General features: G+C 36.5%; 3 protein-coding genes, 1 long non-coding RNA gene and 2 pseudogenes across 4 annotated transcripts; 4 read left to right on the top strand and 2 right to left on the bottom strand.

Moving 5' to 3' along the window:
• Positions 1–39: 39 nt before the first annotated feature.
• On the bottom strand, positions 40–1,553 carry LOC148910474 (uncharacterized; annotated as a pseudogene).
• Positions 1,554–2,745: 1,192 nt separating this feature from the next.
• On the top strand, positions 2,746–3,873 carry LOC148910473 (uncharacterized; annotated as a pseudogene).
• Positions 3,874–3,878: 5 nt separating this feature from the next.
• On the top strand, positions 3,879–8,738 carry LOC148910472 (uncharacterized). Its single transcript, XM_089031209.1, has 4 exons — positions 3,879–5,374; positions 5,804–5,904; positions 6,227–7,249; positions 7,442–8,738. Exons 1-4 carry the CDS (start codon positions 4,954–4,956, stop codon positions 8,732–8,734), a joined length of 2,838 nt encoding a protein of 945 aa, XP_088887335.1. The 5' UTR covers positions 3,879–4,953; the 3' UTR covers positions 8,735–8,738.
• A 6,433-nt stretch (positions 8,739–15,171) lies between these two features.
• LOC148910471 (ryncolin-1-like) lies at positions 15,172–17,586 on the bottom strand. The gene is made up of 2 exons (XM_089031279.1): positions 16,587–17,586; positions 15,172–16,485 (listed from the first exon to the last, which is right to left on the bottom strand). The coding sequence occupies exons 1-2, from the start codon at positions 16,897–16,899 to the stop codon at positions 15,956–15,958; spliced, it is 843 nt and encodes a 280-aa protein (XP_088887405.1). The 5' UTR covers positions 16,900–17,586; the 3' UTR covers positions 15,172–15,955.
• Positions 17,587–20,736: 3,150 nt separating this feature from the next.
• On the top strand, positions 20,737–22,074 carry LOC148910470 (uncharacterized). The gene is made up of 2 exons (XR_016120009.1): positions 20,737–21,024; positions 21,919–22,074. It is a non-coding gene; the product is annotated as an uncharacterized LOC148910470 (long non-coding RNA).
• Positions 22,075–22,805: 731 nt separating this feature from the next.
• Positions 22,806–23,573, top strand: LOC116292977 (interferon-induced protein with tetratricopeptide repeats 3-like). The gene has a single exon (XM_031700348.2). The coding sequence runs from the start codon at positions 22,806–22,808 to the stop codon at positions 23,571–23,573; it is 768 nt and encodes a 255-aa protein (XP_031556208.2).
• The last annotated feature ends 724 nt before the right edge of the window (positions 23,574–24,297 follow it).

Raw genomic sequence — 24,297 nt, 5'->3', positions numbered from 1 at the left:
GCGTAAGAGATGCTCGAGGTGTAGCCGAGAGAATCTCTAGCTGCTAGAGTGCTTCCAGAACTGGATATATGCACGCTCATTATGGACCATTGCTTTTATAACATAGATAACGACTTTAATTCACTGAAAAATGTTTTATTCGTATGATCACATGTCAAAACTCTCTTAAATGTGCGCGCGCACACTAAGGAAATTTACATTTACCGTTGGCTATCAAGAAAGTTCAAAGTATGTTTTACAGCACCTCTTCTAAAAGAAAAATACCGCGATAATCAAAAAAGTCAATAAAAGCCTTCGCGGAGAAATGAGAGTCTAAAAGAAGATGAATCACAGAGGTTATGTTCATGGTCGATCTACACCCGTTGCGATAGATCAGCGATCACTTCTCGTGAATGACCAGTTGCACGTTTTGAACTGTGCAGTTGCTAAAGATGGAGTCAAACTGGCTCGCCGGATCTTGTCTTGCAACTTCTACAACCACATTGTTGTTTTTAACAACTGTGTTCAGATGAACAGTAGCCGGGACAATCGCTTGGCTTGAGGAAGTGAGACTTTGGGACAGCACTTCAGAACAGTGGTGCAGTTGTTCGGTCGAAGGCCTCGTATTGTAGTGTGCCAAACTCTGCTCGTTTCGATGCCCAGATATGGCCATTATATGGCGATTAGGAATGCCTGCACTTGACATCATCGTGATTGATGTGGCTCGGACTGAATGGTTAGTGTATGGGCGGGATAATTTGGCCTCTTTACTGATCTCTTTCATCATTCCGTCCAGCTTATTGACGCCAACGGGCCTGTTTTCGTACCACACGTCGTCTGTTGGGGACCAATTTCTCTTCGGATACTGGAAGAGGGATTCGCAATTTGGATTGGTCTTTGACAAATACAAGCGCAGAGCTTTATAGCCGTCGTTTGGGTAGTCAGTTTCATACATTCGAGATTTTTTCTCTGAGGCGTTTGCATCATATGCCGCCCGGGTGGTTCTTGGTGGCTTCGTCGTGCGCCATTGTAGCGTAGGGTCGCCCGCTTGCATCAACTTCAAACTTCAAGCTTGATGTCTTTAGCTCTCGCAGGCCTTCTCTTCCTCTCCGGCAGAAAAACAAGATCAGATGGAACCAGACATTCCTTAACAGACTCCATGGATCATTAAGGGAGAGAGCCTTGGAAGTTTTCAACTTCAATAGATCTTGGTTTTCTATGACGGGTTTATGTTGTGTATCCTCCATATTTTTTCGCTTCATTTGAACTAGCTGGGCATCAAGCATCTCATTTGAACGGTTAAACCTTGGGTCAGTTGAGAGCTTCAAACCACGGTTTAAAGGAGGCTGATTCATATATCTCTCAAAGGCATGTCGAAAGCCCAGGAGTGTTTTCTTGCTGTACATCTCGCCGGTTGTCTTTCGTGCTTCGGGATAAAACCTGCGGAGATTTGCATCCAGTTGACCAAGCGTCATCTTCTCAAGAGGTGTCTGAATGTGCTTCTCTTTGCACCATGCTAAAAGAATAAAGGTTTGAAAAAGGTTAGGAACAATTAATTTGTATTTCTTACCTATTATCGAGCAATTATTTTTTGTTTTTCTTAGTTGCAGTGCGAACCGTACTAAACAAGCTGTTGTGCAAAACCGGTTGAGGAAAACAAGGTGTTTTATTTCATTACTTAGTGAATTAGTAGGAGATTTTTGCCGATAGATCGATTCACTGCTTTAAAAATATGTAAACAGTTTGCTAGCAATAAGAATAAAGCAGAAATACGAAAAGATTGTTGTTTAATATTTTATAATTTTCCTCGTTGAGAGTGACAGCTGTCTACAACACAACTTACGGAAACCACGTTAGTGTTATATTGTCTGTGTTGACATTTTCGCGAAAAATATTTTTCATGAAAACTAGTTTCTATATTTTTAACTAAGTCAAAAGGTCATGCCATTTTATCTCATTAAAGCTATTAATTAATTTTTCTTACCTTTAAACGTGGAAACACACCAGTTTGTGTTTTTTTTTTGGTCTTGGCAGACTGCTTATCAGCGAGGATATCTTGCAACTCGTTTTCGTTGAAGTTAGCAAATCTTTGTGAGTTTGTTTCTGGTTTTTGTTGTTTATTAACTGGGGGTTCAATGTTTTGCTCAAACTCAAAATTAAAATTAGAAAGCTCATAATCTTTGTTAGATGGAAAAGAAGCCATATTCCTAGTTTTAAGTCACGAAACACTTTGCTATTTGCTACAGCTAGCGAACCAACGGTGAATTTTTCGCCGCTTCACCGTAAAAAAAATTTCTATGGGATATCTCTATGGGATATCCATTTTTTTCACATAGCCAATTAGCCAATCAGAGCACGCGTTATATCTTGCATACGTTATAAATTCGTCTTGCTGAGATCTTGAAAGATTATTGAAAGACATATTTTTCCTGCTGTTTTGTCTCTTTTCTCCTTCCTCCTTAAATATTTCTTCCGTCCCTCCACCGCAAACAAGCAAAAAAACATAACAAATTATTAATTAAATTGAATAAGTAATTTCTCCCTTTTTCATCCGTTCGCCGGCTCTTCCTTCCTTGTTTTTTTTTTTCCCCCTCCCTTCTTTGCCTTTTTTAAGCCGTTTCTCCTCTGGTTCTGATCCGTTCTCCTCTGGTCCATGAAGGAGAAATATAGCTTGCGTGATGATTGATAATAATCTGTGTTAGGACGAAATTTAAGTCAACGTTTATGGTTTAAAAAACGTTATGATTACAAAGATAAAGATTTTTTATGTCGACATTTTCCTTAAATTTAGTAAGAAATCTAGTTGTAGAAGACAACGTTTCAAAAGGCAAAAGTCGACCTTACAGAGACCAAAAATCTGCTGATGTAGTAAGAAAACAACTTGAAGCGTTTAGTAAACATCCAGCCTGCGTTTAAGAGCCACAAAATCATGCATGAACTTCGTTTTTGTGAACCTAAGCCGAAGTTGGTAAACCAACAGTGCGTTGTGTATAAATTTGAATGTCCACTGTGTGAAACAGGGTATGTGGGTTACACAACCCGACACCTATCACAACGCATCCAAGAGCACCGGCTGTCAAGTTCGCACATAGCTAAACATCCGAAAAACATGCACCAAGAAGATCAACGATCAACATCAGAAAAAATCTGTTAACATTTGGTCAGCTACGATTTCAACTCACACCCCCTCATGTGAGCCCATACAAATTATGTCTCAAAAACACGGTTTTTGGATCTTTTCTCAAAATAATGACTATCTTGGCAAAAAAGAGAAGTGGATTCAGTTAATTCAACTATTCACGGACCGTATTATATGGTTTAGATTGAATTCTATTCAAAAAACCACCGTAATTTTTGAGTTGAATGTACGCTATTGGACGTATTTTACAAGAGAAAATGCATGACATAAACGGGGTCAAGCTAGAAAATTGTCTCTCCTTGCTATAAAACAGAACCTGTCAAAAAAACAGAAGTGGATTTGAAAACCCCGCCCTTTCCTGAACATTTTGGTATAAAATTCATAGGAATTTGTTACAATTTAGAACCGTATTTTTGCTGATTTTATAAGCTCATACTATCTGTTGGCCTATACATTCGCCTCTTATGATTTCTTAGGTTTCGTAGCCTCGAAAACACGCTAACTACTACGGATCATTTAGGATGTTTTGTCACGCAGTTTATTTGTGCTATATAACTTTACCTTTAAGAACAACCTCTTGCTTTGGAAAGAGAGGAAAAAGACCGAAAGGAGCAAATATTCCAAATGTATGGGCAATTTTTTCCAATGTAATATTGATAGCAACTTTTATGGTTCTGGAGAAATTCAGAGGAAAACTTGATTGCTTGATCTACGAAATGCTATAGATCAAAGACCTTAAGAGAAGATGTCTGTAAAAAACCAGACAATCGTGGCAAAGCTCAAAAAATAGATTTTGCTCATATTTTAACCATAGATAGACCATAACATGAAACAAATCATGAGGTATTTTGTTTGAAAAAAAATTGCATTTTTTACGAGAAAATCGCGAAAAATGAAATTTCGTCAAATCGCTGCTTTGAGACGGTCAGATTTTAAGTCAACTTTGGTGGCCTCGTGTGGCAAACTTAAATACTCTTATGACTTCAAACCTTCTTAAAATTGTTAATTGACATCTTAAGTTTAGTCCAAAGGCTTTATAAAAATTTCTAGCTACTTTTTGATATTATTTTAAATTTATTTTAAAGTTATACTTTACGCCTTATGAAAAATAGTGTAAAAACAAAAAAATATTTTACTATGTGCTACCCAAAATTATTCAATAATATTTCGTATACTTAAAGTCAAGATATCAAATATATGACTATGAAAAAAACAGCTTGGGTAAATGTGATGGAGCGAAGTTATGGAGCTTCGAACTTTCACAAAATCGTGCTTCGGTCTAAGGTCTACGGTCGCCTAAGATCTGTCAAATCGTCAAGTCGCAACTAACAATTTGCATCAACAATCACGGGTTTTTTTCTTTTGCCGGCAAACTGTCTTTAAATCAAAACAACAAAAACAAAAACAAAAACATATTTTGCCATTAAATTTCGTAGATTTCAACAACTTGTAGCTATAAATCTTGTAATTTATATAGTTCATATTTAGCCCGCCAGCGCTGGATAATTTATGCACAGGACTTCGATTAAATTGTAAACACTTTTTAAATTGCGGTTTTCCTTGTATTTGCTGTCTTATTAAAAATATATTAGTTTGATTTCTTTAGGGAATATGTGGACGATAAATTCGCCAATTTTCTAAAAAATATATATAAGCTTCGAAAGAACCAAACCCGACATTTGTTGATCGACACTAAGATAAGGATGGCGGGGACTAATTAACATTGACATGTTATGTGTGTTTTCCGACTACCCGACTAAAAGTTAGAGCAAAATCAAAATATTTTTAGATGGTTACGTTGTTTGGGCTTTTAACAAGTTCAACTCGGTGTAAAAATGGAGATACATTGTTTTTTTAAAGCTGTTGCTGGAGGGAACTGTGGTCCTGATCCAATTGCAAGAGATCGTCACAAATATTGTAAAGTGATTCCTTTCGTTGCATGTAAAAAGGAGATTTCTAGTCATGAGAATCTATTTCAATTTTCTGGACACGAGAATGAAGTAGATCTGATTTTAAGTAGAGCTGGATTATTTACACGTCCCAAAGATATCGAAACCTGGACGATTTGTGCACTTCATCGCGGAAAACTAGGGCTGGGTTGGACAAGGAAGTTTATTACAAGGTGTAGAGTACCCGTGCAAATCTCTAATCATGGAAAAGGCAAAAGAAAGTGGCCGAAGGGTGAAAGGGGAATCGGTAAAAGAGATGCGCAATTTATCTTAAAGAAGACTGGCGTTTTTGTTCAACCTGGCTCAGGTAACATATTTTTGTCGATTCTATTTAATCAAGGGAATATGAACTAAGAGAAGGAATCCTACCTATATAGCCTTGTAACCATCATGTGCACAGTTTGATGCTATTTTTAGCTTGGAAATATTTTGAGCGAAGAACCTGATTGGTTGATTTCTTGAGGGTAGGCGGCTTCCAGTCTTGCAGTAATCAAAAGCCTGTGCTTTTTGTTGTGAACGTAGCGAAATATGGCGCTTTTCGTGTCCTAAAACGAAGCATTAAAGGGAAGCATGATTATCGCGCGGGCATGGTAACGAGTTAAAAATAGCATCAATGATTCTAAAAATAGCGTCAAAGTGTGCACATGATGGTGCACGGGGATTCCTTCTCTTAGTTCATTTTCTCTTGATTTAATAAATTGATTCAGTCGCTCAGTCTAGTACTGGTTTTTGTCAGGTGTCTGCGTCAACTGTAGAAAACTGCTAAGGGAAATGGAAAAAGAAGAGGACGATAATCATGAAACTGAAGTCACCATTGAAATGAGTAATCTGAAACTGGTATGGATTGTATATTGATGTAATCGGCTGATAAATGCGATAATCAATCTAAGGCATTCATTTAGTCCCTCAGCCCCTCCCTCCCTGCGCCGTCGATTAGTATATGATGGCGATACAAACACAGGCATCCCAACCATTCGCCTGAGGTTATTGTTTCTCAATTCAATTAAAACTCTGAAACGGCATAGTTTTATTCACACATACAATTGTTTGTTTGTTTGTTTGTAAAAAAAGATTTAGAGAAGAAGGGATAATCAGAATGCCTATGCCAAAAAAATAATGAGCAGTAGAACTGATAATTATTGGTTGTTTCTATCTTTAGGAAGAAAACAAAGACGAAGAGGTGTCTTTAGGACCAGTATTTGCAAGTCCAGCACTCTCTCAAATAGATGATAATGAATGCTTTAGTCCAGATACTCCAAAAAGCCTTTACAAGCCAAGCCAAGAGTCACTTTTGTTTACTCCTGTTGCAGAAGAATCTCCGCGAGCAAAATTAAATGAATATCTTAGTTCCAGAGACATAAGTCCCGTCCAAAATACTCTGACGATTCCATGGGATAATGCGTCGGAGCGTACCAAAAGATTGCATCTACGAAAGGCGCAACAAGTGGTTCATACGTGTCTCGAGGAAATTGCCCCAGGAGAATCAGCCCAGCTGTTTAATCACTTAGATAAAAAAAAGTTTGAAGGTTCTAACGTTGATTGCTCATTAATGGAGGCCCTGTCTGAATGTTATAATAACGCAGAACACTGGAGTTCTCGTCGCCAGATACTATCTATAATGGCTGATAAGGTTGGCTTTAAAGATTTGCTTAGGTGGATACCAACCTTAACTAAATATCGCTATGACATTGCTAGGCATCACATATTATTGCATGGCCGAGGCACAGCACTGCCACCTGTGAATAACACTAGGATGTGTGTGAAAGAAGAGAAACTCGATCACTTTCTTTCATTTATAACGAGCACTCACATAGTGCAAGATTTGCCTTTTGGAGAAAAGACACTTAGGCTTTCTTGTGATGCAGAAATAAGGATCCCCAATGTTGTTCGAACATTGATACCAGAGCAGATAATCCGAAAGTATCAAGGCTACTGTAGTGAAATAGGATTTGAGCCAATGAGCCGCAGCACCTTGTGGAGAGTCCTTAACGTGTGCTCGGCATCCACCCGCAAGTCTCTGCAAGGTTTAGACTATTTTTCTGCAGTTGGAGCAGATGCTTTTGACGACCTACAAAATGTGATCGATAAACTTGGAGATGAATGTGGAAAGGGCCTTACTTGGACCAAAGATTTAAGTGACAGATTTAAACTTGCCAAACGATACCTTAAATGTGATTACAAGGTAAAGCAAATTTGAAATAACTATACGAAAAAACCTTAAAGCAACAGAAGACGCCTTTTCCGAGACTAGAGTAAAATCAACTTACATCATGCGTACGCGAGAAAATTCAACATACAGACGGGACGATGACTACGCCTTTTGTATAGTGTTATTTGTTTTATTCTTAATTATTTGGTTTTTCTTTCTTCATAGGTCCACGTTTCAAAAAGTTCAATGGTCGCCGATCATTGTAGAACTTTTGCACTCAGTGACTCAGATGATGACGATTTTACTGGTGATTGTGATCATGAGCACAATATGCAGTGTGACAGATGCCATCTTCTAACTGCTGCTATGGATGAACTACAGGTAGTTCTTTCAAAAGCCGAGTGTTCTAAGGAAGAAAGAGAAGAAATGGAGTATATAGTGTCAACGTCAGTACATAGTATCAGTGCTTGGAAAGCTCATCTCCTTAGAAACGTGAACCAAGATTCCGCGAGACAAGAAATTCTTGAGACCTTAGATCAACACTCTGTTCTGCTAGTATCAGATTGGGCAATGAAATTCTTGCCAAGGAAGTACCGAGAAAATCAAAGAGACTGGTTCGGTAAGAGGGGAATCTCTTGGCACCTTACCGTGGCTATTCGAAAGAGTGCTGATGGTGAAATGCAAATGCTGACATTTGTTCATCCATTCCAATCTTGCAATCAGGAAAGCTCTGCAATTTTGGCTATTTTCGATGACATACTTAAAGAGTTGAAAAACGTCAAACCAGTTGTGAAAAGCGTGTATTTAAAAGAAGACAATGCTGGATGTTATCATTCAGCATCAACTCTGCTTCTTATTCACCAAGTAGCTATGAAGCATAATATCTCTCTTAGACGCATCGATTTCTCAGATCCACAAGGTGGAAAAGGAAGTTGCGATCGTAAGGCGGCATTGATCAAGAATCATATGAAAATGTATTTAAATGCAGGCAACGATATCGAAACCGCTGAACAAATGAAGAGCGCAATAGAATCTTGTGGTGGCATAAGTGGTGTAGTAGTAGCGCTTTGTGGCCCGCAACCCTCTGTAAACTTAAAAGTGAAATGGGAAGGCGTGAGTCTCATTAACAATATTGAATACGACACTGAAGGAATCAAAGTTTGGAGGGCGTACGGAGTTGGACCTGGGAAATTCTTGCAATGGAGTAGTTTCGACTTACCCAAAAACTTGCCTGAGCTGAACAAAATCTCAGTAAACGAAAGCCCAACAGGCGCATTCGTTGCAACCAAGGCAAGAAAGAATTCCCTCTTAAGAACAAAGATAACCAAAAAAGCCGATGGAGGGAAAGGTGATGACAAAGATGTCGAAGCTGCTTCTGAAGGTGATGATGATGAAAAAGAAAAAGATGATAACGAAATGTTGTATTCCTGTCCTGAGGAGGGGTGCATACGGTCATTTCAGAGATACCATCCTCTGGAAAACCATCTCGATCTAGAACGACACAACACAAATACGTGATAGAGCATGAAACACTGTACGATAAGGCGATGAACCTATACGCAAACAAATTGGAACATGGAGCTAGTACTATTTCTGAATCCGGTAAAGAAATGAACCAACCACTGGATAATGCAAAAGCACTACCGATGGGCTGGGCACTTAAGACGACAGCTAAAAAAAAGAGGTTCACCGACAGCCAAAGAAATTACCTGATCAAAGTTTTTCAAACAGGAGAACGGACAGGTCAAAAAGCCAACCCGTCAACCGTTTCAAAGGCGATGAGGACAGCTAGAAACAAGGACGGTGCTCGTTTGTTTGGGAAGAACGAGTTTTTGACGCCACAACAGATATCTAGTTTTTTCTCGCGCGTAGCGGCAAAGAAAAAAGTCGACATCCATGATGGGGATGATGATTCAGAATTAGAACGACACCAACTAGACGTGGAAAATGAGCTACAAGAATTAAGAAAGAAAGTAATGTACGAGGTAGCTGTTCAACATCCAATTATGTTTCAAGCATACGACATTTGCAAAATGGCATCTCAGTCAAAACTATCAAACTTTTCCATTACAATGTTACAAGATATGTGTACCTCGTTGGAACTGGACATATCTTCTATTAAAATAAAGCGAAAGAAGCCATATGTTGATCTTCTCGAGAAATTGGTCGCCACCTGTAGTTGTTCAACGTCTAATATTTAAAGTTGTCAACTGATAGCACGTCCGTTTTCAGGTATGTAAGGAAGTGACGTTATTAGAAAAAAAAGAATACAGGTTCTGGTTATTCGCAATTATTACAAGATCGAAGCTAGCTACCATAAAGTAGAATCCGCATGATCACTCCAATAAAAGTAATCTGAATCCAATGCTAAAATATATAAGGGAAATGTAGTCCCTATGTTTGTAGCATTTTACCTGAGAGGGTAGTCAAATCCCTCACCCGCGTGCACGCCCTATACCTTCTCGTTCTCGGGGTGTACATTATAGGGGCCTTGTAGGAACGCAAATGCAATTACATGTTAATTAGTCCCCGCCATCCTTATCTTAGTGTCGATCAACAAATGTCGGGTTTGGTTCTTTCGAAGCTTATATATATTTTTTAGAAAATTGGCGAATTTATCGTCCACATATTCCCTAAAGAAATCAAACTAATATATTTTTAATAAGACAGCAAATACAAGGAAAACCGCAATTTAAAAAGTGTTTACAATTTAATCGAAGTCCTGTGCATAAATTATCCAGCGCTGGCGGGCTAAATATGAACTATATAAATTACAAGATTTATAGCTACAAGTTGTTGAAATCTACGAAATTTAATGGCAAAATATGTTTTTGTTTTTGTTTTTGTTGTTTTGATTTAAAGACAGTTTGCCGGCAAAAGAAAAAAACCCGTGATTGTTGATGCAAATTGTTAGTTGCGACTTGACGATTTGACAGATCTTAGGCGACCGTAGACCTTAGACCGAAGCACGATTTTGTGAAAGTTCGAAGCTCCATAACTTCGCTCCATCACATTTACCCAAGCTGTTTTTTTCATAGTCATATATTTGATATCTTGACTTTAAGTATACGAAATATTATTGAATAATTTTGGGTAGCACATAGTAAAATATTTTTTTGTTTTTACACTATTTTTCATAAGGCGTAAAGTATAACTTTAAAATAAATTTAAAATAATATCAAAAAGTAGCTAGAAATTTTTATAAAGCCTTTGGACTAAACTTAAGATGTCAATTAACAATTTTAAGAAGGTTTGAAGTCATAAGAGTATTTAAGTTTGCCACACGAGGCCACCAAAGTTGACTTAAAATCTGACCGTCTCAAAGCAGCGATTTGACGAAATTTCATTTTTCGCGATTTTCTCGTAAAAAATGCAATTTTTTTTCAAACAAAATACCTCATGATTTGTTTCATGTTATGGTCTATCTATGGTTAAAATATGAGCAAAATCTATTTTTTGAGCTTTGCCACGATTGTCTGGTTTTTACAGACATCTTCTCTTAAGGTATTAGGATACGTTTACGACCACTATGCGCGCAAACTTAAATTACGTGCTGGCTTTATAGTATAACACAAACAAAGTATACATTTTCTGAAAGCTGAGTAAATATAGTTTATAAAGAAATTTTCAAAATACGATTTTTTTAAATGTTGTTCACATTATTGCCCTCGAAGCGAAATTTGACTATGCCTCAGTGAAAACGTTAACGGACACGTACATTTTAAGCTATGTTTGCGAAAAATGGCTTAACATACTCAGGAGATAATAAGCTCAAAAAGGGTGTCCCAGATTTTTGATATCTGTTTTCTATCTCTCGCTATTTTTGATCAAAGTTCAGTGATCGCTTTTGGAGTGTTGTTTAGAGTAAAAAGCGTCATAACTTTGGAAAGAAATTAAATTTCAAAATTCGGAGACACCCTTTTTTTGGATCATGAGTTATTTTATAAACTCTCCAAATTTTAAAAAAATTGAATGAAATCCAAGGGCCTTTTAGCTTTTTGAAGTTGAGGTTTCAGCGGCAAAAAAGATTCGAGAAAAACACATTTCTTTGTTTGGAAGCTGCAGGGAGCCACGATAGTGTTGGCCAAAACACCTTGAGCCTTCCATTTTGTCATCACTTGTCAAATTATCTGTTGTTCTGGACGATCGCAATGTAGGATCTTTTTACAATGACAAGGGAGCATGACAGATGTGCATATATTAAACGACGGTACATTTCCGGTCTTGATAAAGTCACGATTTCGATTTTTCTCAAAATTTTGGCTTTTCCAATCAAAAATTGCAAGAAGTTTCACAAACATATGAAAGATAAAAGTTTAAAATTACGAAATTGAAAAAAAAAAATTTTTTTTTCGAGCAATTCGTCATTTTTCGTATCCTAATACCTTAAACCAGAACTTAACAAACAATCAGACTCTATTAGAGCGAAATTTTTCATTTAATTTTTCGTTTTCATTTTTTCATTTTTCATTTTATCTTTTATCTTTTTCCTTTCTTCTTTTGTCGTTTTCTCACTTGATTTTCATCGTTATGCGCTTTTATTTTTTCCCCACTTGATTTATTATATTTCATTGTTATTCATTGAACTTTCAACCTTCCTTTAGCTACATTTACATATAGTAGAGTTTACAGTTTTCATTAGACCTGATGATGTTGTCGAGATGACAACGAAACGTTGTCTTTTACAACTAGTTTTCTTACTAAATTGTATACCTAAAAGTACCTTTATCAAATTTTCCTTGAAGCAAAATTAAACACATGAATAAACTATGTATATATTTGTATATACCGAATCACTAAAACTTTGGCAATTTAGCGATATGTATAAACATATGATCAATCGTTAATTATTTTTGGTTAAAAATAAAGAGACGTAAACAAGGAGCAATTTATCTGCAAACAAGCTAATAAGTTTTATTACTTACTCTATAACTATTTTGCAACATTCTTTTGTTGAGAAATCATTATCCTTCTCATATGTGTATAAATATCCCGAACATGTCAAAGTTTTCGGGATTCGGTATATATATATTTAGGCTATTGTTTCCAGTTTTAATCTATACACGATTTCGTACTGTAATATTATTATACACTGATGAAACCTTAACCGGCGAAACGCCTGTAATTAAACCAAAAATACCAACTTTGTGCCTTCAGAAGTCTTTCTTCAATTCATATATATGTATGGATATTACATACACTGTTCGTGAAAAAATGTTGAGGATTTGAATTATATATGCGTCTATACATGTATCCCCTTTTTCCTATTGTCTTTTACTTGAAAATGGAAAACCTATGTATATCCCATAATACATATATATATAGCGATTTGCAAAAATTCTGCAAAAGTCAAGTATATCTATATATCCACATATAAACTAATTGCATATTTCCAGGTTCTATAAATATAGCGATTTTCAACCTAAAGTTAGCCAGATATCTAGTATTAATGCTCACAATGTACACTATGGTTATGATTTCACCGAAAACATTGTATTTAACCTGTATTAAAAGGTTTTTTAAATTGAAAATTACCGATATATAATGCACTCAATATATCGATATTTATTATCCAATTATTAATAGAATCAAAAAGCTTTATATTAGTAATAATAATTGCAGGTAATTTACCTTTTGATGAACGAAGACTTCAAAAATCATTACCTTACAGTCCACTAAAATGTTTGGTTTCAGCAGACGTTGGTGTTTAGGGATATTTACAGGAACCTCACCTGCGTTGCCTTTACTGGATTTGCATGAAAATGTAATTTAGTTGATTTTTTGGTATATATTATGTTATATTTTTGTAATAGAGCCTTTAGCTGAGTACAGTTTGAGATTGAAAGTGTTTTATTTATTACTATTAGTTTAGATATTTCTATTCAACCCTTATACACATTAATAAAAAGCTGTTGGACCTCTATTCAAAAACGACGGGCGTTGAAGTGTAGTCATTTCATTTATTTCTCCAGAAGTGTTTTTAATCTTTTTTAGATCTGAGATATTAGCATGTACTTGATATCTTAAGGAGGCTGGAAACGGTTTTTCTTTAGCGCGCGCGCGCCCTAAGTCCGATGACGTAGAACTTGAAAAAAGGAAAAATTGTGCTTAAAAATTTTAATATTCAAACTAAAAATAAATCAATATTTTTAGTGTAATATTTAGAAATACACGCGCGCGAAATCGTGCAGTTTTCTGTCACACAAGTTGGACAACTTTCCAATCTATTCAAAACTCATTCAGTGTTTAATGCCACCAAGTGGTATCTTACTAATATTTCAGTATAACGCTTTAATACACACTTTGCAGCACGTTGGAAAATTTGCAGCTCAACTTGGAGGACATAAAAATTGAGAAAACTGTGCGGTGAAATTTCTTCAAATTTTGTATATGGCTTTGGTTTATCTTTTCGAAAACTTAAGGAAAACTAAAAAAGAAAACTAAAAGGGAACTATTCCAAACAAATTTAATTGATTTTTACGAATTTCCTCTTACATAGGTTTTTCTTTTTTCGTCAAAAAGATTACGATACAAAGTTTAAATATTCCTGGTTTAAAAAAAATTCACCGTTTGATTCTGAGTTATGTTTTTTTATTTTTAAATGAATATTTTTGATAGCATAACAAGGGATCTGATGTTGTCATAGCAACGTCTTACGTCATTTTTTCATGTTTATTGTGATCTTTGGTTTATGGTCTTTGGCGTTCCTGGTTTACTTGCTGTCATATCATAGCCATAATAATTTTTTTTAGTTTATAAATGTGAGTGTATGTGAAGGCACAACACACTTTTCAGCCTCCTTAAATGAGATTTTCAATGATGATTATAGTGTTGTATTGTAGGATGTATAGGTAATAAATTTTCTATATATTTTGAAGAACGTCGTTTCGGTGTCCCATTGGCACTATTTTTAAATGTAACTTAATGACAAAGAGATTAAGGTCGTTCATGCCCTACAGATCCATCGTCAGATTTTTTAAAATTTTGCATTTTGAGAGAACACCGTACTATAAGTAAGATACACAAATAAAAAATAGGTTTCACCGACTGCGTTTAGGCATTTAAATTAGCACCATTTCTTCCTTTGGGCATCAAGTGTATGCGTAAACCGCCTCAAGTATGATGTGGTGCGCGGCAACTGCAGTGCACATGAAATGCCTATGCTCCTCTGGCCACACTCTCCATATATATCAATTAGCGCTCACTTCTCACCAATGCTACCCGGGTTCGATTTCCGTCATGATTCTCTCCTGTACTTTGAGGGTTTATCCCTGGGTTCAAAGGTTTTCCTTCCTCCACAAGAACGAACTTCTAAATTTCGATTGCAATTCATTGGATGAAAAGTCACTCTGTGAGAAGTGCCACGGTTTAAATCCCGCTTTATTTATTATTAGCAACTACGAAAGTGCACTGGCTCTATACTTTCAATTGAGGTATGATCAATGACAATGGTTGTTACTAATAATGAAATCGTTCTTATTCATGCTGGACTGAATAAATAAAATCATTAATGGTGCTCACTTTCTGTTAACATTACCGGTCAAGCCAGATGCTGATCTGAAATAGTGACTTAGAAATGATATCACTGAAAAACTGAGGAGTCACTAAGCCAGTAAAATACTCCAGTTTCGAGTTTTCTTTGCTCAAACCTTAGCCTCAGGTGTACGTTAAAATATTTAAACATTCAACCAAAACCTGTCGTATTTTAATCAGAACATGTAATGTTCCGTAGTACGTACATTCCTTACTAAACAATAGGCCTTAATAAAAGAAAGGAACCCATTTTTCCACAATTGAGGCTAAGACTTAGCGAAGGCGAACTCCAAATGCAAACTCGAACTCGATTTTGACCAGTGAAAAATAAAAATATTCCCACCGTTGCAATGAAAATATAGAAGGCCTTTTGAAAAAAAAAAAAAAAAAAAAATTGGGTTGATTGACGATTATTAGGCGGTTATCCAGTATTGAATCAATCAAAAAATGGAACCAAACCAGATTCGGAAATCCGTTCAAAAGCTCCAGAATCACTAAAAAGAAGAAGAACATTGAAAACAATTGTATGATTTTATACTTTTATTTTACCACAGTAATGTGTCATTACCAACACCCACATGCCTGGACTTTGAACAAATGTAAATATTATTATAAAGCCATGCAACTTCGTAATCAATTACTTGCACCTGTTAGCTATATTCAGTAAAACTGGCGCGATTAAAATAGCCATCGACCAAAAAAAGTTTCTTTATCGTATAAATTTTTAAATGGTCTTAATTTCAGTCTAATATTAATTTAGAAACTCATAGGATAATCAAGCCATATATTCTTATTTTGTACCTCAGTATAGTGCATGCGGTGCAACACTAAAACCTACCTTCGCTTATTTGAAAAACACTGTATTGGAAAATGAAGCCACAGCGCAAATGTTCTTCCAACATTTGTATAAAACACTGAAAGTGTTAAAATCAATTTAAACTCCAAATATGGGTTTGCTAGGCTTTGCAAACGATTAATAGCTGAAAATAAAATAAAATGTCAAAAATTCCTTGGTGCCAAAGGGGTAAAAGCCTCAGTTTTGTATCTCCATTCTGAATAGTGCAGAGTAGAACTTAGCATGACCTGGACAGCAGCAAGTTTTGAAAACAAGGAAGTATTTTCATCTCAGACAATTTCAATGCAACTTCAAACTGAAAACTGTCCCAAACTATTGCCGCGTAATTGTTCTTAGGTGATTGAAAATAGTTACCATTCAGATTGGTATATACTATAGCATGCACCGTACCACCAGGCACCGTTCGCTTTAACTGCAAAGTTGACATACCCATTTGGTTCATTATCATGATCTTTGGTGCTAAAGTAAAGGTTATTGTGCCTCTGTGCAAACGAGTCTCCCGCAGTACCTGAATACGAGGATACTTTTAGTCTGTACTTGTCTGACTCTGCACTGATACTAAAACTACCATATTTGGCATGTTTACGCACTCCTCCCCAGTCCTCCAGATCCTCTCTTAGACTCCAGGATGTTCTTGATGTCAGGCGATAGATGTAGTCATTACCCAACCAAAACTCACCCTTCAGGTTTCCAAAACCTGTTTTATATTGCTGCCAGTCACGATAAAAGTCTATCGATCCATCTTGCCTTCTCTGGAACACTGTCCAACCCCCTCCGTCAGTTGTCATGTCACAGTAGACTTGAAAGGGTCTTTGGCTGTCGGGCTTGATTGGGTAGATGCCGCTACGTTTCTCACCGGATTCAAATATTTCCAAGCAATCTGGTATCAAGAATTACACAATGAACCACCATTAATTACAAACATAAAGCCCTTTGAAATGGATAGATAGCAATGTAAAAATCAAAGTCTCACTTGCATACCTCTGTATACGTATGGGATTTCCACTGGGTCGTCAAAGTATGTAGCACGTGCATCTTGTACAGCATTCTTAGGTTCCTGTGAGATCGCATGATTGTTATGTTCACACAAAGAACCTAATGTGTAATAGTTAATGCTAAGACAGTAGTCAGTCTCTTTCTTGCACACCTGGAAGCACTCGAGGGTATTTGGAGATTGGAAGGAGCGTATTGCAAATCCTTTGAGTTTCAACATGGAGATAGAAGATCTGCAGTTGGCATGCACACCGATGATGAGAAGACTGAAGACAGTAAGTACTGATGGCAGGCACATCATAGCTATTCAGTGAACACTAAAAAATATATATTTCAAAACGGTAAAAATATCCTCAGCTTAGGTAGTTACGTAGGCAATCACGTTTCGTTTATAACACTTAAACGAAGTCGGGCACCCCCCCTTTTAACTCGTGGATACGCGAAGCGTAGAGACAAGTTATTGTGAGGGGTCCGAATACTCAAGTGTGTCACTCACTCGCTCACTCACTCACTCACTCACTCACTCATTAACTGAGTAAGGCGTTAGCAGATCGATAATTAAACGTTTTATGATCGTGTTACGTCATCTTCTTACGAACGTTACACGACACTAACAACTGACAAAGCTCTTATTCAGTATAGACTACTTTTGCTATTTATATGGTGAAATGAACTGCTGATGTTTCATCTGGGATATTTCTAGCATTGTGAACCCACTGACATGCGCACACTTTCAAATAGTTTTATTTTCGGACTATTTATAGCAACAGAATAAAGGAAAGATACAAGTTGAAGTAAAATAATACGATTAACCAAGGGCACTAGGGCACCGAACGTAGTTGGATTTCTATAGTTCTTTTTTTTCCTTTCGATTATTGGAATTAAATTAACGTTATACTTGTTCACTTATCTTCTGTCCGTGTTTCTTCGCTGTTATAATGCCAAGCAATGCCAAGTCAAGCAATGAACAAGTCCTACTACTAATGTTTCCCCTAATATAGATATCGAGATCGTGTTACCCCCTGTCTCCCTCTTTTGCTAGGTCCCATTTTTCTAGCTGGCCCTTGGTCGAAACAGGAACCCCAAAACCCCGATTCTTCCTTAAACCCATCAAAAGAACGCCTGCTCATGCAGCAGGCTAGCGTTGGTGCTGCATCTGTCATCGCTGCGTAAACACATTGCCACCCCACCTGTCAAAATAATTGGATTAAGCGAGCAGACGAGAGAACAGTGGCAAACAGGCTTGTAGCCTACCCCGGGAACTTAAGGTGCAATTGATTAACCATATTAACTCTAGGACGGTTGAATATTACTGACGTAAGGAGCATAGCGCGGTCGCGTTGTTGTTGGTACAAACAGAGTCAGGTACGGAACGGCCGTTAAAAAAGTAACGCTCATCGGCTATTCAAACCCTTTATTTAAAATATGAAATCGATCGAAATTGGAATTGGGAAGCAAGTTATCATACAAAGAAGGCTTACTAAAGACTAACCTAATGTCACTTTCCTCATGAAGACTCTACTTAGATTTAGTTTTCTTGTTTAAAAGCTTACATGGTCATTACGACCTTGATATGTCTAATTATCTACAATTTTATGATTCTGAATATAAGCCATATAATTTAAGGAACACTGAATTAATTTTTAAGAATATTTATGCCAGAACAAATTTATTTAGATATTCGTTTTTTCCTAGAGTTGCATTTTCATGGAACAAGCTACCATTATCAATTAAAGTGAATCAATTTCTTCATTTAAGGAGTTAAGGATACACGGAACACAATCGGGTCGGGTTTTTTGAACGCTCATAGCGCGTTTAGTTTATATACATTTCCCCATAAAGTATACATTTTCTAACAGCTTAAAGTTCAAATATTTCATATTCGATTTTACTATTGGACAAAAAAAATTCATTTTGGATAAATCGGGCATTGATTGCAAACGCTAGGGTTCGACGCGAGATGTTTGTTCTCCCTCTGGTTAGCGTAAACGGATCAAAAATTTTTTTGCATCTTATTACACGTATGTTGTTCTACCAAAGTGTGTCTGCGTTTTTTCTTTTAGCGCTTCTTTAATCTTTTATTCAATTCCAAAGTTATAACTACATGTTTTTAAGGGCATTCTTGAGAAAATGGCAAATATCTGAGAAAAGAAAAGGAAAATGAAAAAACGCAGACACAATTTTAAACTCGAGCATAGTAGTAATCCACATGCCAAGTTTCACGGTAATTGATCAAAAACCGAGGGAGAATAAACCTTCTGAAAATGTGTATTTTACTAAAAACTACTTTTGAGAAAAACACAAGTTTAGTTTAATGGGATTATAAGTTTATTTACTGAATGTTGACAAGTTTCTGCACAGTACGCCAATGAGCGTAAAGTAAGTAATATGATACCGGACCATGGCCAGGACAGCGGGTATACTGTACTTCCGGTCTCAAGCTTATTGACCTTCGCGTCGCGGTGTTTACCTAAATCTTGAAGTTCGTTTCGAGTTCATGATGGTCAAAACCAGAGGTCGAACATCTAGTTCAACTGAGGGGGGCCGAGGAAGGGGCCGAGGAAGAGGCCGAGGAAGAGGCCGAGGCCGAGGGCGAAATGCTGAGCAAACCAGAGAACAACCGGATGTTTTGTCGTTCTTCTTCTCCCTCTTCTTCCTTCGATGCCTGGTTCAATTCTTCGTCTTCGCTTCGGCCTAGAAGCTTCTTGGCACTAGCACTAGCACTGGGACTATCACTTCGCTTAAAAAGCTCTTCTTGATTATAGTAAGAGCCTTTGTCGCTCAAAGAGAGTGATTTTGCATTCTCATGACAGGATGCTGTGGATCTACGTCTTCTTTTCCTTTTGTTAGAACCTCCACAGAAAGGATTTCTCTTTTGCTTACGAGGCATCTACCAACGCTGATATCCCACGAAAGAATTAAAAACAAAACTGAAGAAATCTAGTAGAAGTAATCAATCTTGATAAATAGCTAAACTCTGTAAATATGATATAATTTGTTCGATCGTTCACTTAGTCGCGTCCTGGTTTACGGCTCGATATGTTTTCACTGCTACGGCTCGACATTCCCTGCTAGCAGAGCCTATTTTCCTTTTGTTTTGGTTGAGAGAGAACAAGCCTATATCGCTTCGAAAGCGATGATGTTTCGGCCCGTTATCTATTTATTGTGTTGCATTGCTGAATAAAGAATTTTGGTCTTGCTGTGGTACATGATTGGGTCTCCTGTATTTTGAAAATGGCAGACAAGAGCGATTTCGCGGTACGCTTTCACGTTGCAAAGTCTTACGCAAATTTCGATGGAAACATTTGTTATAAAATTCTCTTGGACGAAACACATCGTAATTAAGTTTTTTGAAGATTTTAGTGGTTGTTGCTTTGAAACATCGTAGTGTTTTGGGGGAAATCAGGGCAACGTACATAAATAAAACGTCTCGCCGAACAAAGGAGAGATCCGACAATAGATATAAACAATGATCGAGTATCGCAGAGAGCAGAATACAAAGTGCAAAATATTTTGGCACATGAGCATTACTGTAAGCGCTATGTTGAATGTAGGATACTTTTTAAACCTTCATTCTGCTCTTTGACATTTATGGTAAATGTATTTAGCTCTTATATCGTAGCTTGAAGAAAATGCGAAAGTCTCAATTCGAACGAAAAGATACAAGGCTTGTCTTTGACCAGTGCGCCGTCACTTTTCAATAACTTACCTACTTGGCGACTTGGACCTAGATACTGACTTAGGAATGAATAAAATACGCATTGTCGTAGGGTTAATCAATAATATATTTTTTTCCAAAAAATGGCGTCATGCGAAAGGGCATAATATAGTCTACGCAACTACCTCAGAGAAGATTCACCGCAACCCTCCGAAATACTCCGCATGGTGAAATGTTTTACATTTTCTCATTGCTTATGATGGAAACGGCATATGATTGGATTAGGTCCAAACCTCTGGCAGCTAAATGACACGCACGGAGACTATTATGGGCCGGCAAACGGAATGTAGTGACTGTTTCGGCCTGAGGGCCGAAACAAAAATAGACTCTGCCGATGTAGGACGTTATTTTTGTCGCGCATGCGTGGCGTAACTTAGCAACGCTGTCATGATTTTGACAGCTGCCCTTATCAAACAATGTTTGGCGCCACGGTGTGTTACATTTGCTCATGCGCACTACATGTAATCGGTTAAAAACCGGTTTTAAAACTGGTTTTGTTCGTCCACAATCGTGGACGGCGGTGTATCAAAGGAAACGCTCTACATCGGCAGAGTCTCCTTCTTCCTTGCCTGAAAGAAGGGAGAGAAAGAGAAGAGAGACTCTTCTAGCAGGGAAGGCTCGACAATGCTCGCGACGTCAAACTTACTTGGATCAATCGACTTCCGGTGAATAGATATAAATGACAGTTCCTGTCAACAAAACCTACTGGTAACTTCTAAAATTGCTTTTTTACGAATATCTCCCTTAATAAAAAAAAAAATTAACTTAATTTTTATATAAAATTAAAGATTTTACTTTTATATTTGATATAGTATGGTTTCAAAAATATATATATTTGACGAAAATTGTGTTCCGTGTATCATTAAGATTGTTTTGTCTTCAGATAGATCGTCATGCTGATTATTTGAATCGCAAATTTAAGTAATATATTTTAATATAAATTTGACTATATACAACCTAAGGAACTCTGAAATGATATTACTGCATGAGCATTAAAGTGTATATGACACGAAAACATTTCATCGTTTAAAAAGTATAGTTTGTTAGTAATAAAAAATATATCGCAATGAAATTTATTTCAAAAGCTTATTTCTTGAGATATTTGATAAAATTAATCCCAATTTGTGACGTCATTTTGTTGACACGCACTCTAGATTCGGTAGTAATGTACTAAATATAGATTGTAATTCGTATAAAATAACAACAAAAAACATATTCTATTCTGCTTCATTTGATAGTTTTACGTAGTACTCTTCAAATGTTGGGAACTAACTGAAAAGTGTACTACCTGAAATTAAGATTCTACATTCAAACATATTTCGTGTATTTGCAACTAAATCTGGAGACTTGTAAACAAAATGACGTCACAACTTTGTTCTAGAATTTCTAGAGAAATACGCTTTTAAAACGAATTTAACCATGATATTCTTATTAATGCCAATAAACTGCACATTTTTAACATTAATTTTTTTCCGTGTCATATGCACTTACATTTTAGCTATATTAGTTTACTATATATTTACTTCTACATTTTTTGTTACTTTTTTTTATATACTATAATATTCTAACTATTTTTACATTTTTTTTCTTTTGTTTTTGTAGCCTTTACATTAAGGGAAGCACATTCCGGTCCTCTAGGTTTCCAACAGCATATATACATTATATTTATTTGTTTTATTTGTTTTATTTCTTCTTGTATATATTTATAATTTTGTTAGTCTTCTGTGAAACTATTAAAGTAAAAGTAAAGTAAAAATACTTTGAAACCTTCGAATGTCAACAAGCATAAAGACACAGGGAGCTCAATCTCTGAAAAGTGTAACTATCATCCATGAGTTCGCCAAAGGCGACACGACTGGATATTAAGCGATATATTTTAATTCTAAGATATCGATTATGTAAATCGTATAGTTTAACGGGATTCCAACTAATTTCAGTGAATTGCTCTATTTCATAATGACGTGACATCAAAACAAAAGATTGCTTTAACGTTAGGGATCATGGTCGCTGGGGGGGGGGGGGGGGGGGGATGGAATGACAACAAAACATCTTCAATTACAATGAAATTTGGTTTATGAGCTGGTGAAGGCAAGAACAACTAAATATTACGCTAAATATCTCGAAAGAATAGAATTAAGCTTAAATTTAGCCTAAATATCTATCATTTTAACCAATGTAAATAAGCCGTGAACTCATTATGAAATAGGACAATTGAATTCTTAGGGAATTTTTCATTGACGTCACAATTGAATAAAACCTTGCGATGTATGTATTTATAAGACGTTTTGATTATCATGCAAATTAGGGGGAGCCCCAGGTATAATTTCTGATAGATTTTGGGGACTTTTATTCACCCTTGACGACGTAGTTGTGTAATCGGTATATTTTTATAATTATGAAAACTATAAAAGCAGAAACTGGAGAAAAACTGATCCATTATATTGTAAGAGATACTTTCTGCTATTACAAGAATAACAAGACCGAGAACCATGGCAAAGTACAACATTTATCAGATGCTCTCAAGTCTTCCATGTCACTTTACATGGGATCAACTACGGCTACAAAATGCTAGGCGTACAGTGCAAATGAATATCGAAAACCTTGAAGAACACATCGAACAGACCATCCATGGTACCGAGGTAGAATCATACAACCTGATGGGCTTCTACAAGACACAGAAGGAATCCTTCGTTGAAGCGAGATATTATTTCAACAAGGCTCTAGAAAACACAAAGACAGAAGATGAAAAGATAGTTGGTCTTGGTTGTCTGGCATGGCTGACGTGGAAAGAGGGGTCTTCAGATTCTTCTGCTCAAGATTTAATAGTTAAAAAGTTCACTGAAGTGAAACGTATTCTTGGAGTTAGAGAAGACAGGGACATTCCAGAAGTTATGGCTGAGAAAGCTTTCTCGATTGCTAACAGTGGCTATTCTGGGAGCAGTTTCCAAGAAGCTCTTGTATGTATTGACAGAGCCTTAAAAGAAAAGACCGACAACGTAATGTTCAAGTTCACTAAAGTTTTTGTTATGCAGCATTTACACAATGCGAGAAAGAAAGAAGTCGACCAACATGATCCAACAGTGAACGAAATCAAGATGCTTTGGGAAGAGATTATCGACAATTTGGAAAACTGTCCATGCTTAGATGTAATGTATGGCCAAGCTTTGATTCAATATGCATTGTTTCTGGCCAAGATTAACAAGCATGACAATGGTGTTGAAAGCCAAAAATATGCAGAGAGAGCAAGAGGTTGCTAGTTCCAACCATGCCGTTATGCGAAATGTTGCAAAATTTTATATCAGAACTACACATAAACTGGAAAAAGCTGAAGTTATTCTAAAAAACATTATCGGAAGCAAAGCAGATAAAACAGTTTACAAGGAGCTCTCATTACTCGGGGAACTTCTATTGAAAAAGTACAGAATGAAACCGGATGAGCAAATCTTCATCGAAGCTGAAGATTGCCTTCGCAAGTCCTGGGCTAGCAACAAAAAATACATAACAGTAGCTATTGATTTAAGCCGTTTGTACCAAGAAAAATACAATAAAACAAAAGATATTGTTATTCTTGAGGACGAAAACATCCTTTTTCAAGAAATCTTTTTGTACTTTGAAGAACAAGATGAAACCAATAAAGCACTTTTCTACACAGCATACGCCAATTTTTTGAAGGATTATGGACTCACCCTTGCTTCTCACCGCCAGGAGACATCCAGTTCGAATGACAGTATGGATGGAGGAATCAAAAATGGTGCACTTGAACAGGCTTCAAAGCTTTTGTGTCAATACGCAAGTGATCGAGATGACACAAAACTACTTAAAGCTGAACAGAAATTCAGAGAAATGTATGGTAACCTGGAGCAGTTGACAGTTCCGTATAAAACACTTTTCCATCATGAATATGGAATTTTTCTTAGAAGGTATTCAAAAGATTTGGCATTTTACTATTTAGTGAAATCTCTAAAATATAATCCATACCAA

Source organism: Actinia tenebrosa, unplaced genomic scaffold (genome assembly GCF_029948245.1).
Source record: "Actinia tenebrosa isolate PJP-AT-01 unplaced genomic scaffold, QUT_ActTen_1.0 PGA_scaffold16__25_contigs__length_10494907, whole genome shotgun sequence".
In the NCBI taxonomy this organism is placed as follows: Eukaryota; Metazoa; Cnidaria; class Anthozoa; order Actiniaria; family Actiniidae; genus Actinia; species Actinia tenebrosa.
This window is presented reverse-complemented; position numbering and strand designations above follow the sequence as displayed.